The 13,472-nt window shown below is 30.8% G+C and overlaps 1 protein-coding gene across 13 annotated transcripts in view; it reads left to right on the forward strand.

Moving 5' to 3' along the window:
- Positions 1-13,472, forward strand: part of LOC118188269 (uncharacterized) — a 282,549-nt gene that overhangs the window by 249,577 nt on the left and 19,500 nt on the right. For all 13 annotated transcript variants that reach the window (XM_085809316.1, XM_085809319.1, XM_085809315.1 and 10 more), the window contains 4 exons: positions 1,924-2,080; positions 9,333-9,450; positions 10,098-10,446; positions 10,551-11,335. In XM_085809316.1, the coding sequence (XP_085665442.1) occupies positions 1,924-2,080; positions 9,333-9,450; positions 10,098-10,446; positions 10,551-11,335 (1,409 nt within the window). The remainder of the gene's footprint in view (positions 1-1,923; positions 2,081-9,332; positions 9,451-10,097; positions 10,447-10,550; positions 11,336-13,472) is intronic.

Genomic DNA, 13,472 nt, shown 5'->3' on the forward strand with positions numbered 1-13,472 from the left:
TTGGACAAAAGGACAAAGCAGTCGTATGTTCTTCCATAGTTTGTTACTGTTCCTAGCATTCTTTCTATCCCTATAGCGGCGCTTTTAAACGTTTTACCTTTTTTTCATTGGTTTGCTGAAAAATGAATGGTCTTTTTTTAAAGATCCCCCCCCCTCCGTCATCCTTTCAAATGCTGTTTTGTACTTGTTTATTCAGAATTTAAATTCAGCCGGATCCCGGCTTAGATTTTCATATGAAATTTTAATTCCATCCGCAACCGCAAATATAAAGGGTTCTGGTATTTTATTTTGTTATTTAACTTTTCATCATAAATTAAATAATTTATTAAGCTTTTGTTTATCTCGTTGCATGTTATTGAATTTTACTTTTAATTGTTTATTATTTTCATTATTAGCCTAAAGGGGCGTGAGACCCAAAGCCCTAATAATCTTAAAATAGCATTTTACGTTTTTCACATCCTGTGTTGGTTCACTTTTTAAACTGTTGCCACCAAATATTATAGCCATTTATGAAGAATCTGCAGGGATGTTTCTCTCATTGTGAAAAAGTAATGGCACCCAGAGCCATGAAATTTTGAATAATGTAGTCCTCCAACTGAACATGGGCACTTGAAAGCCTGAATTTTGATTTTCGATTTGTTTTATTATGTATTTGAAATTTTGTGAAACTTTAACGAAATTTTTATTAACGTACTCAACGATGTCAAAGAGAGCAATGGCAGCACTGAGAAAAAAACATTATCTCTAGCGCGAGAGACTGTGTATTGAAAATTCAGAAGTTATGCTGTTTTTAAATATTTTTTATATTGCTGTTGAAATGAATTTTATGTGGTTTAAGTGCGAGGAATATGATATTTAATAAATAATGGTAACGCGTAAAATGTTCAAAAGCGCCCGTTATATAAAACCTGAAAGTATTGATTTTTTTTTAAATTTTATTTTCTTTTATTGTATTTTTATTTATTTGTTTTATTTTTTCCTTTTCTGACGGCCTTCCGTAAGGCTCCGGCACATTTCATTTTAGAAATTAAGCCCTGCACTGACCTTAATTTTTCATATGAAATATATATAACCATATATATTCATTAACCATTCATATTATATTGTAATTGTTAAGAATCTCGCAAAAAGCACATCATATGAAAGAAGCCTCTTGGAAACCATTTTAACTTTAAAAAGTATTAAATAAGTTTATTTTTTTTTTATGGAATAGTATGAAACTTAGGTGTGGATTCTAGCATAAATGAACTTTCTTTCAAAACGAGAATTGTAAAAAAAAAAAAAATAATAATAATAATAAAGTTCTGTTTATATTACAGAAACTTTTAATTTATTGGTAAGAGATTCATTGAATTACACTCTTTCATGTTTTATTTGTTTAATATTCTGGATATTCTTAAGTATTGTAGAGTTTTATGTGTTATTGTGAAATAACGCTTAATACCACCAATCCAATGCAAAAGAGCGTCGACCTCATGTTTCGGTAATCAATCTAGTTCCCAGAATCCGCGTGAAAGATGCACTTATTTTCTCCCAAGTGAAAGGTGGGGCATGCCGGTGCAGTCCACGCTGACGCGGGGGCGTTCGGCTGAGGGTCAGGAGGGTGGGGAAATCGATGAAGAAGTCGTTGTGTGGAATCGGAGAGAAGTTAGCGTAACGAATTCCGGCGGGTTTTCGATGTCGGAGATAGAAGATCTCGATGATAGATGTGCAGCAGGATCTTCGCTAGATATCCAGTGGTATAAGCAGCTTCAGAGCTTTCCTACAGGAAGAAAAAATAGTGAACCCGACTGGTTAAATGAAGCAAAGGAAGGTTGGTACAGTTTTCCGTGATTGCTAGGGCGGGGAGAATCGTGCGTGCTGAATTGGGAGAGCAAGTTACAAAAAAAGCAGATATTATAAGATATTTATTTCCTCCTTTAGCTGATTCTAAACCGGATCATGGCCTTGAAAATATTCCTGTGAACCTTAGCAGTATCAAATCCAAATTTGAGGCCTACCGTGAAGAGCATCACCTCCCCTCAACTACTGATGTGTGTACCTTACAGAGATCTGCTAGTGTGATGGCTAGACTGGCAAAGTAAGTACTTTTATGAATTACCATTTTCTGTGAAAACTATTTGCATCACGCAATGCTTATATGTATTTGTATTTGTGTTTGTGCGTATTTAAGAGATGCACTGACAACAAAAATAATAAGTTTTAGTAAATTTTTTATGTGCATTTCGTATGAAATAATAGTTTCTATGTGCTGTTTAGAAAAGATTTTATCTATTTAAAACTGTTTTCATTAATCTTAATTAACTGTAATATAAATATTCATTATTAAATTTTGATATTTTTCATTAATTGTTGATATCAGAATCCCTTTAAATGCCCTTTAATATTGAAGGTACTTCATAGGGATATTTGGTATGGACTGGTTTTAGAGCACCAGTTAAACCTGACAGTTAAACATGTATTCACAAACTGAATTTTTTTTTGGCATGCTTTATTTAAATATTTGTTTATAAATGTTTTGTATTTTTAGAACAATATTGTATTTTTACGTTAATAATGTGAACCTTAGTTTGATTTCAAGTGTAATGTATATAGCTCATGATTATTATGTATATATATAACTATAGTTTTGTTACTGAAATGCCTGTGTTGTGCACTAGATGTGAACAGTGTACATTCAGGTTTTATCTGTGAATTGTTCAACAAAAAATTTGAACTGATTAGAAAAATCTTAATTTTTTGGGGGTCAAAATTGTTATATTTAATTATGCTGTAATAAGTCTGCAGCATTCAACTAAAAATAAGTATTCCCCCCCCCCCATTTTTTATTAAATGAAGCTGCTATTAAGTGTGAAGTCGTATTGAAAGATTCTGAAACTTAAAATGTGTAATTTTGATGGTTGAGATAACTTGTACAGGGTCTTTTAATTTTGAGTCAAATTTTGTCAAATTTTAAAGTATTTGTTTGAAGTATATTTTCATGTTAGCAATTTGTTTCAAGGTGATGGGAAAACGAGAATTTTATGCTCGAAAAATGAGGCTTTTAGTGCTATTTTCTCATGTATGTCTTAAAGCTATCTTCGTACAGGTTAAGAGACATGTAAAGCAGGCAGGAGAACTTTAATATACAAGCAGAATTATCTCTTTTCTTATCAGTGCAGATTATATTCTGCTGTTCGGATGATATACAGTCTAATAGAATTTTGGAAAAAAAGAGAAAATGTGTTTATATATATAATATATATAAATTTCGAAAGGCTAAATGTTTTACCTGCTTCTCTTGCATACACTCATCATTCATATGTTTTATATTACTTGATGAATAAATATAGATTCAAAGAATATCTTCCATATTTTCTATTCCTATGTGTAAAGTTTCATTTGTTAATTTAGCTTGTTAAAAGTGCATGTAAGAACATTATCACTCTTACATGATGTTATTTTTTTCCATGTGAGTTTGTAAATACTGTAATGGATTCCAGGCCAGTTTTCCTTAGGAAGTCTTCCATGAAGGGGTCCCTCTGCCCAGATGCAGATAGCCCTTGATTGCTTTGCCATAATCAAATAAATCAAACCAAATTATGTTAGTTTTTTGTAGTATGATACTGTAAAAAAAATTTTTTTAACAAATATGTAGAAGTTTTAAAACTGAAACAACTTACCGGCATCTTAACTTCTCTGACATCTCTTTGCTGCATTTTTAAATGAACACTGGAAACTTAGCACAAAGAAACAGCTGTTGTAAAGCAGGCTTATGTGAAAGCTAAAACATAGGCTGACGGTTGTTTGAAGAAAATGTAACTATTTGTTGGCGCAACTCCCTAGATATTTTTAAGAAAATTACTTTTCTTGTCATTTAATATTATCAGAATAGTAGTGGACAAATATAATCACATTTAGCGATGCTCAATTTTATGTGCCATCACGTATGTTTGTATGTAAACAAATGAAATTTCATTTTTCAGAAAAATCATCATGGTAAAATTTTAACTGCAAATTTTTATTTGTATACACAAATAAAATTGTTCAACAACTGCACTATATCAATATATTTTGATCAATGAAGCAAACTTATTTTATTATTGAATTTATTTGGCATTTTCTGCCTTTACTGAAATGTTTTAGCGTTATATTAAATGCAGATTTCTGTTTAGTTTTTCGCTTTGGATAAATCCTTACTTTACGATGTATATTTTGCTGTCCTTAAATTAATTTTGAGTTTTTGTGGTTAGCATGTGAAAAGAATGTCTAATTAATGTAAAAAGAATGTCTAATGCAGAGTTACAGCTTTAATTGCTAATTTCTTAACATTTTTCCAATAAGCAAGCTTGTTAATTTTATATCGGTGGCAGAAAGGTATAGATTATTAAAAATAGCACTTGCAGCACTTTTGTTAACTGCTAGGTAGTGTTAATTTAATATCATATGCATGGAACATAATGGTGCAATTTTCTTAGGGATGAAAATTAGGAAAATCTTTACTACAGAGAACTTCTGCTTTCTTAATAGCATATTTTGTTGAAAACTGAAAATTATCTTAGAATTAGGTTCATTTTCAGCGGAGCAAAACTCATAGTGCTGTTGATTCTAAACTTTCAGACAAGTGTTTTTATGAATACATTATAATTGTACATGTTTTTATGAATACATTATAATTGTACATGTTTTTATGAATACATTATAATTGTACATGTTTTTATGACTACATTATAATTGTTATCAAATTAGTACATTATAATTGTACAGAAATTTCTAATTTTTTATTATATTCAAAATTTTAGATATGCTGTATTTCTTATTATTTTGAATTAAAAAAATATAGCACTGTTTCTTAAGCGATATCGCTAAAATTTTACGATATTAAAAATTTCAATTTTAATAATTTGGTCTAATAGAATTTTAATATTTTAAAAATTTTAATGAAGGTTAGTAAATTAAAATTTATTAATAGTTATATTTCTAGAATTATTTCAAGATTGAGGTAAATGTAAAAAAATGAATTAAATAATTTTAAATATTAGTATAGAAAATGAATGTAAAAATTATTGAGTATAATATAGAACATGCGTAATGTTTAGAATGATGAGTATTGTTATGATGAAGATAAAAATTTTTTTAAATGAATTAATGCATGTAAAAATAGTATGTTTAAATTTTTAATAATTATGAAAATAATGAATGTTATTTCTAAATTTAAACACATAATACTGTTTTTTCTGTGTTTTATAAAAGTGTACGATTAAAAATTTTTGCTAGGAGAAATATCTATTTAAATAAGTATTTTTGAATTAATAAAATAAAGAATTTTAATGTTTTTCAGGGAAGATTATTAAATTATAGTGTCATTAATTATATTTTTGAGTTACTTTAAAAGTGTTCGAATTAACCCATTAACTGTCAAAACTACAAGGAATGATTCTTTTCTCATGAAAATAATAACAAATATTAAATTAAGCATTTATAACATAAATTTACATTGAAAGGAAAAAAAGATGCTCTTACCTGTAGGAAAAGCGAGTGTCGCATTCTCACAACGTGAGCGGAATAAGACTACAAATGTTGAGTGAGTAGGATTGTACTCATGCGATGTTTCCTTTGAGTGGAGCCCTGGATTACTTTTTAGCTGTATAGCGTTTTATAAATCTATAAATCACTTTACTTTTAATTAATTTAATATTAAAATATACATTATATTTCTTTTACAAAGACAGATTCTTTCAATTGAAAGATTCAAGAATGAAAAGCTTCACTACAATCTAGATGTAAAGCAACATTACATGCTTTGCATCTATTAACAGTCTGGCTATGGCACTCTTTACAACGAAGTCTTTTGTTATCATCGGACTTTACGATAAAATGTCTACCATCTCCATGCAATGGTTTTGAATGCTGAATTTACTAGGTGCTTACTGTTGCTGATCTATTTCTGCCTAATTCTACATGCTCAATAGGAGTTTGCAAAAGGAATAATGCAATCTCGCGTCTGAAATCTAAAAGACACTTTTTATTTCCAGTAGTAGAAAGTCGTGATATTTAGTAAGTTTAGATACGGTCTCACCTTATATAATTTATCACTATTGTCAATTTGACTTTTGTCAGCTAAATGCAAATTCTGCTTCGTATTCCTGTACTACAAACGTGATATCGATTCTCGTACAGTAGGAACAGAAATGTTCTTATCAAGTCCTAATCAAGAATACATTTCTTCTTGAGGTAAAGAATAATATCCCGTATATATAATATTCCAATAAATCTTCCCATATAGGTTTCAGATGCAATAAATTCTGGGAGATTTTTTTGCTGACAGCGTATAAATTTGTCTGTTCAACAAGAAGAGAGTAAATGGCTATACAAAAAAAGGAAATCGAACATCTCTCCAGTTACCTTGTATTTTGTCTTTTATAGCTTCTCTTCTATCTCTTTCTTCATTTTCTTCCTGAGACATAACTGAGGGTTCCTTTCTTATCCATTTCAAGTTTTCAGTTTTCTGCTTTTTAAACTTTTTCTTATGACTACCACTGCTTTTATAAGGCTGAAACTTACTTCTTACGTGAATTTTAACTTCCTAGCAATATCATTTTCATTATTTAAAAAATTGTCATTCTCTTCTTCTTCATCAGTAGCTTCTAAAATTTCTGGGGGAATAACTATATCAGTTTCATTCCGATCATTATTAACATTATCATCATCTGTTTCTTCATTAAAATTATCTTTGAAGGGCTTCTCCTAATGTAAGATACTTCGTTATAGGCATTTTTAAAGCAGCCAGAATATGAACCAGAACATCGAAAGGAAAGAGTAAAAAAGGAGCTTACCCGTTTCCTGCTGACGTTGCGTAAGCGCAACACCTGCTTTTCCTTCCTTCCCAGCACAAATATAAACATCTGATTGATGTAATATTCTGATAAACGGTGACCTCGACTAAAAATAGATCACTCATAAAGACGGCGATTCTTTCGTTAAATATTTTCGGCAAAAATACCCGGTCGAAAATTTTGCTTAAATTTTGCTTAAAGTGTGAGATTAATTATTATAAACAAATTGATTGTAGAAGGCAAATATTTTTTTACAGAAATAATCTTCATAATTCCATACAAAAAATCATCTGCTGGTACAAATATATCTTACGTAGTTATATTTATATACGCATTTATTTTGACCATTGCGTCAACACAACATCAACGGCTAATGGGTTAATGCTATAAGTTTTATAATTCTTTTGAAAATGAAGTGAATGTAAAAAGTAAATAAAATTAATACAGCCAAGTAATTTCAAATTATGATAAATGAATTTTGAAAATTTATGGATGATTATCTCTTAAGAATAGAATATATTAAGGGAATGATGGTTCAAAACAGTAGCCCTGTTTTTACCTCTGTTATTTGTTCCTTTTACCCACCTTATGCAGTACATAAATTTGAAGGCTCCCACCTTTAAGTTTTCATACAGAATTATTATTTTTATATAATGGATTATAGTTTTATTATTTTGTAACAAAATGATTAGTACGGTTCACAAAGGGCAGTTACCTTATGTAAGGAACAGAGGCCTTCATAAGTAACTGCCAGAGCCACTATTAACCACTGATGAATTAATGCATCAGTCAGTTTAAGTGAATTTTCCTAACAAATGGATATTTTTATATTTGGAGAGAGCTGTGGGGTCTTCCAGTTTGGTGTAAGATAGGAAAGTTAAGTAAAAACTATAATTTCAGTAATAAAATGTATGATGTTAAAATAATGAAAATTAGTTATGTTATGAGATTTTGAAATTTGTTGCAATTATTCAAAATAAGTAATAGATGTATAAAATTTTTATAGTTGTAATATTGTGTGTAAAGCTTTGAAAACCCTTCCCTGAAAAAATATGAGTGTGTTGAATCTAAAACACAAATTTGTGGACTGAAAATTTTCATAGGATTTTAAAATATTATAAAAGTTTACATTTTTAAAATTATTTAAACAATTATTTTATACAAAATTTTGTTATTTGTATTTTTCAAGTTATTGCTCCTCATTTGCTAATACTTTAGTGCTTTATCTCTTAGACTTTTCTCTCGCCAAACCTTTTTCTACTTAAACGGGGAATATATAAAATATCTACCTTTCTAATAATAAATTTAAAAAGCGAAATTTGAGTGTGCTCCCTTCATTCTAAAAGTTGCAAAGCAATAACTTTTCTAATGTAATATTTATTTCTTGTAATTCTGAAAAGTGATCTATCATCTGATCTCTGTTGTGCAATTATTCCTGGAATGTGATCTTAATCAAGTATCCAAATATTAATGTTATGTATCTGAAATTTAATTTGCTTAATGTAAACATTCTTGTAATGTAATCTGAAATATAATTCTTTGCTGTGCGGTCTCGCTCTCTTCTCTGTGCTTGCTCTTTTTGTTTGCCTCTCTTTCCGGTCATGCGCTTTACTACAGCAACATGCTGCTGCCTTTGAAAAGTATATTTTTCAAGTTTATCGGATGTAAATCGTTCCTTAAGAACAAGGTACTGTAGCGTCGATTTGATTTCTGTCGGATTAAATAAAAATGCATCCAACCATGAATAAAAAGGAAATATTTAAATTCGACCCCTTCTACAAGGTTCTGGTTTATGCATCCAACTATCACACCAAGTTATTACAACTAGTTTTATTTCAAATATGTATGCAATACTGCCAATTGCAATAAAGAAAGGAGGTGCATGACTAAATGTTACAACAGTCTCATATACAAATTTTCAGTGTTCTATGTCTAATCATTTTTTTAGTTATGCAAGATGCACACAAATAAATGTAAATATGCACAAACGCCACAAAAAAAAATCCATTTTAGAATACGCTTTTGGGAAAAAAAGTCCTTTATTCTCTCCGTACCTACAGATTTCATGCAAAAAAAAAAAAAAAAAAAAATCATCCAAATTGATTGGGGAACGGTCAGAATGGCTATTTCCATTGAAATTTGCTGCCCAAAATTTTTCATAATTGCAGTATTTCCTTTCCTTATATAATTTTACGTCTTTGTATGAAGATAAAACGATGTGAAAAAAGAATACAGAAACAAATAGAAAAACATTTAAAGTTTGAAATTCTTTTCTAATTGAGCTTGTATTTTTATCCACAAAGATATCCTTCATCTAGGGAGAGATTGTTTCATATATTTTTATATAGTTATTTCAAATTTAACGGTATAAGCATTTTACTTATTCTAATAATTATAGTTTTATAAGTGCTTCCATGATTTCTTTTTTAAAAGACATGTAATTTTTTATAGTATTTCTTAGGAAGTGAAGCTTAAATTATGCTGACCTGATGTGTATTAAACAATATATATTTAAAGGTATCAGTCTGCTGTCTCTGGCGGAGATAATGAAAATGGAGAAATATCAGAGTCTGACAATGACGACGAATGCAGTGAAGATCCAACAATAATCAAACCTAGCAAGCACAAAGAAAAGGTAATAGAATTGACATATTTTCTTTTCATTGCTTTTTTCTTTTCTGCCCTCCGGCTGAGCCATAAAGTTGCCGAACACTGGTGATTCAGTACAAGGTTCGAATCCTGGTGAAGGGGGCTGGCTGCGTGGGGGGGGGGTTGTTTTCCCCACATGTAATGTGCATACAAGCCGAAAGGCCTACATGAAGGCTTCCCACTTCTTAAGCAGATATCTCCTCAAATGCTTTGCTATAATGAAATAAACCAGATCAAACCCTCTTTTTTTTTTTTTTTTTAAGAATACAAAACTCGCATTTAGACCTTGTAAGTGGCTAAGTTGCTGAATTCTGGTAGTTTGACCCCAGTTCAAATCACAATTAACAGGCTGGCTGCATGCGTATTTGCATGTTTTTTCCCATGTGTAATGTACTTCCAAGCCAGTTTCTTGTAGAAATTTCTCCATAAAGGTATCCCTTCCCTTAAGCAGATGCCATCACATGATTTGTCATAATAAAACAGTCCACATCTTACATTGCAAGTTAAGTCTTAAGAAAGTGAATGAAATTCAGTATATATGTGGGTGACCTTAATTCAAATAACTCTATAGATTTTTTAAATTATTTAGCTCTTTTAATTTTTAACTTCTACAGTTTATTCATCTTTTTTTAGGTAGTTTTCAGTGGAATGTCAAATTTAAAATCTCAATGGGAAACAGGTTCTGTTACTGCAACAAAAGAAGAGAGGATTGAAGAAAAGAAAGAAGAGTTAAACAAATTACGACAGCGTATTTGCCTTGGTAGATCAGAATCAATGAAAGCTGTATATGAGAAGGCTTGCCAAGATACCTCCAAAGCAACTGTAACAAGGCCTGAACCTGCTGATCTTCCACGTGAAATCAAGGCTACGCAAATAAAAGAAAGATTTGAAAAGGGTGAGCTTGTAAGTGAAGTTGAAGAAGAAAATTTAGAGAAGGTTCGAAAAGAGAAGGAAGAAGATTTGAGTGTTTTCACTGAACCAGGTAAATTTTTAATTATTTTAGAGTAGGATTTCCAGTTAATTTGAAATTAATAAGTGTGCTTATATGATGCTTTCTGTTTATAAAACTGATCTTTCCTTTCACAGGTATAGCTAATGATGCCAAAAAACTGTTTAAACAGATTGATGCTACTGTTAAAACAACTACGATTTTATCAAAATCTCCAAGTAAATCTCCTCTAAGTGAACGCCAAACATTTTTTCATTCACCCACTAGAGATGCACATGATGTTGTTAAATGTAGTGAACCAACTGAAAAAGAGGAAATTGTTGTCGATACTACAGATGTAACACAAAGATTTAAATTTTTTGAGAATTACTCAGAATCGCCTAAAGAAAGGAAGAGGTTCCAAATCACCCCACCTAGGGAGCCTGCCAAGGAAGATACTCCTGACAGAGAAATTCCTCATGATCCTAATGTAGTTCGTGCAGTTGATACAGTTGATGATATTCCTGCAACTGATACTGCCCGAAGAATGTTAGATAAGTTTAAGGCTCTAGAAAAAGAGACTCCATCTGTTCCTGCTGGTCCAAAACCACTGAAGCGAATTACACCTCCTCGAGAATATACAAAAGTTGATGACAGTCATGATTCATCACCAGAACCTGAAAGAGATCCTAATATTGTCCGTTCCAGTTATAAAGTAGATGATGATATTATTGTTGAAGCTGATAAAGCTAAGAGCCTGAGAGCAAAATTTGAAAATTGGGACACTGAATTGAGAGAAAGTAAGAGGAATGAGGAGGATGAAGAAGAGGATTTCCTTCCGCAAGTGGATACTACAAAAACCTTAAGAGCAAAATTTGAAGCCATTAAAGAAGAAACTTTAAAACCTGTTGAAAAACCAAAGCCAAAAGTTAATCGATTTGTTGTAAGTTTTTTTTTTAAATTTTAACCTTTATCAAACTGCATGTTAAGTTTGAGATAATGTTTTGTTTCATGAATTGCATGATTTACATTTAATTGCATGGAAAATACAATATTAGAAGTGTAATAAAATACCTGCGTCTTAATTTTATAACAGTTGCAGAGTGCAGAAACTTGTCTTCAGATAAATGTTCGGATAAGTTAAGTAGAGTATTCTGATTAGGGCCTTAAGCTTATGACCTTGGTGCTGTAATATAATGTAAATATGTATTATGGTTTATTATGAGCTTTTTGATATAATTTTTTTTTTTAATTTTTAGACTTATAAATTGCATGGGGAGTGATGCATAAATGCTATTTTGCTGAAGGCTGCAGAAGTTCTCGGTATTTCTAAATCTGCCAATGATATATCAGAAGGATCATTAATCCATTTATGTTGAGAAAATTTGATTCTTAAGATATTTAGTTTACAAAATTTTAAACTTTGCATATAATAACACCTATGTAATTGTGAAGTTCTAATAATTGCTATGTTATTTTAAATATTAAAAAGCTACAAATGTTAAGAAGTTAATATTCTTGTCCTCATATGAAGGCTAAAGTAACCTAAATGTAAAATCTATTTGATGTAAAAATAGTCTTTCATGTTTTACCACATAAAGTAATATGAAACATTTTCTGTAAGTTTATTTGGGGTACGATTGGTAAGTTTAGAGGAAAAGTTATGCTGATAGCAAATTTTTTAGCTAAATTCAAATTGCAAAGGATTAAAAAAATATGTATGTTCTTATAGTAAGAATTTTGAATGCTTAAAATGTATATTTGGTTTAACCCCTTTGAGCCGGGTAGCGAAAACGCGCGCTTATCGCGGAGGCCGGCAGTGTCTTCCGCGAGCGTCTCTCCAGGGCCGGGGGCTTTTTTTGCTACTAAGCCTAAATCCATGAAATCTCCGAAGTATCAACGCATTGTTTAATAATGCTCTATAGAGTATTTAAACGGCTTATGCTTTATAAATATTTATATATATATACTTTAATTACCTTATTTCTTGTTTAAATGCATATTTTACACATTTTATTTTAATTACTCACCATTTTATGACTTTTAACATTATACATCTGAAAACTAAATATATTACTTAAAATTCTCTTTTCGTATGAAAAATTTGAAAACAGGGATCTACACACAGTCCTACGTTAAATTCCTCGAACTCGTAATAACTCATTTGCCGTTTTGGAGGATTTTTCCGGGAATGTGAACAAACGAAGCATCGTCGTCTCATTTTCTTATCAGTCTCTTCTGAACAAAGTTTTGGAAAATGTCTTTCAGTTAATCTTTCAGAATCAATATCTGAAATATTTTGCATCATTTCTGCTATTTCATGCTCTGTTAAACATTTTCGACGCTTCGACATTGAAATGGTAAAAACAGAAAGAATTCACGTCTAACAAGATCTAATTATTTTCTAGAAACTTACCTGTAAACCGAAATACTCAACGCTTTAGTGCATATAAGACTTCTACTTACAATAAACAACTACCACGTGCGATTTAAAGAGACGTCATAAATCACGCCATTCGGAAACATTTAGTCCCCCGTTTGTTTAAATAATCAAAAACACATGTATGTGGGTCATGCTTCTCTCATTTCGAGTAGAAGGTGTAATCTACATGTATCTGAAACCATATGGACATACAGTGCCGTCTTGTGGCAGAAATTATAGTTTGAAAAACATTCCAAGGTAGTGGCACAAATATATGACATTCGGTAGAAAACGCAACAATGCTCGCCGGTAGATAAGTGTGTTCGTTGCCGGCACGTGTACGTGACAGTTGGCGCGAAGGGGTTAAGAATTGTGGGAATTGACAAATTTTTTATTTGGTCAATTGAAAATTCATGAAGTTTCTGTATTATCTCTCACAAATCCTTTCTGCAATTCCAAGTCATGTTCTAATTATTTTCTGCTTCTGTTTATCTATATTTTGTTCAGCCAGAGATTGCACTTTATACTACGAGTTTTTATGCATGTGCAAGATGTTAGAGAAATAAATATTTTTTAACTTTTAAAGTGAGTAATGCTGTTTATGAATATGTAATTTTGTGTGTGCTTATATGTGCAGTGCTTCTTCTCCGTTATTACA

This window comes from Stegodyphus dumicola, chromosome X2 (assembly GCF_044657685.1).
Source record: "Stegodyphus dumicola isolate Sdum_Otavi_A_Nest chromosome X2, ASM4465768v1".
NCBI lineage: Eukaryota > Metazoa > Arthropoda > Arachnida > Araneae > Eresidae > Stegodyphus > Stegodyphus dumicola.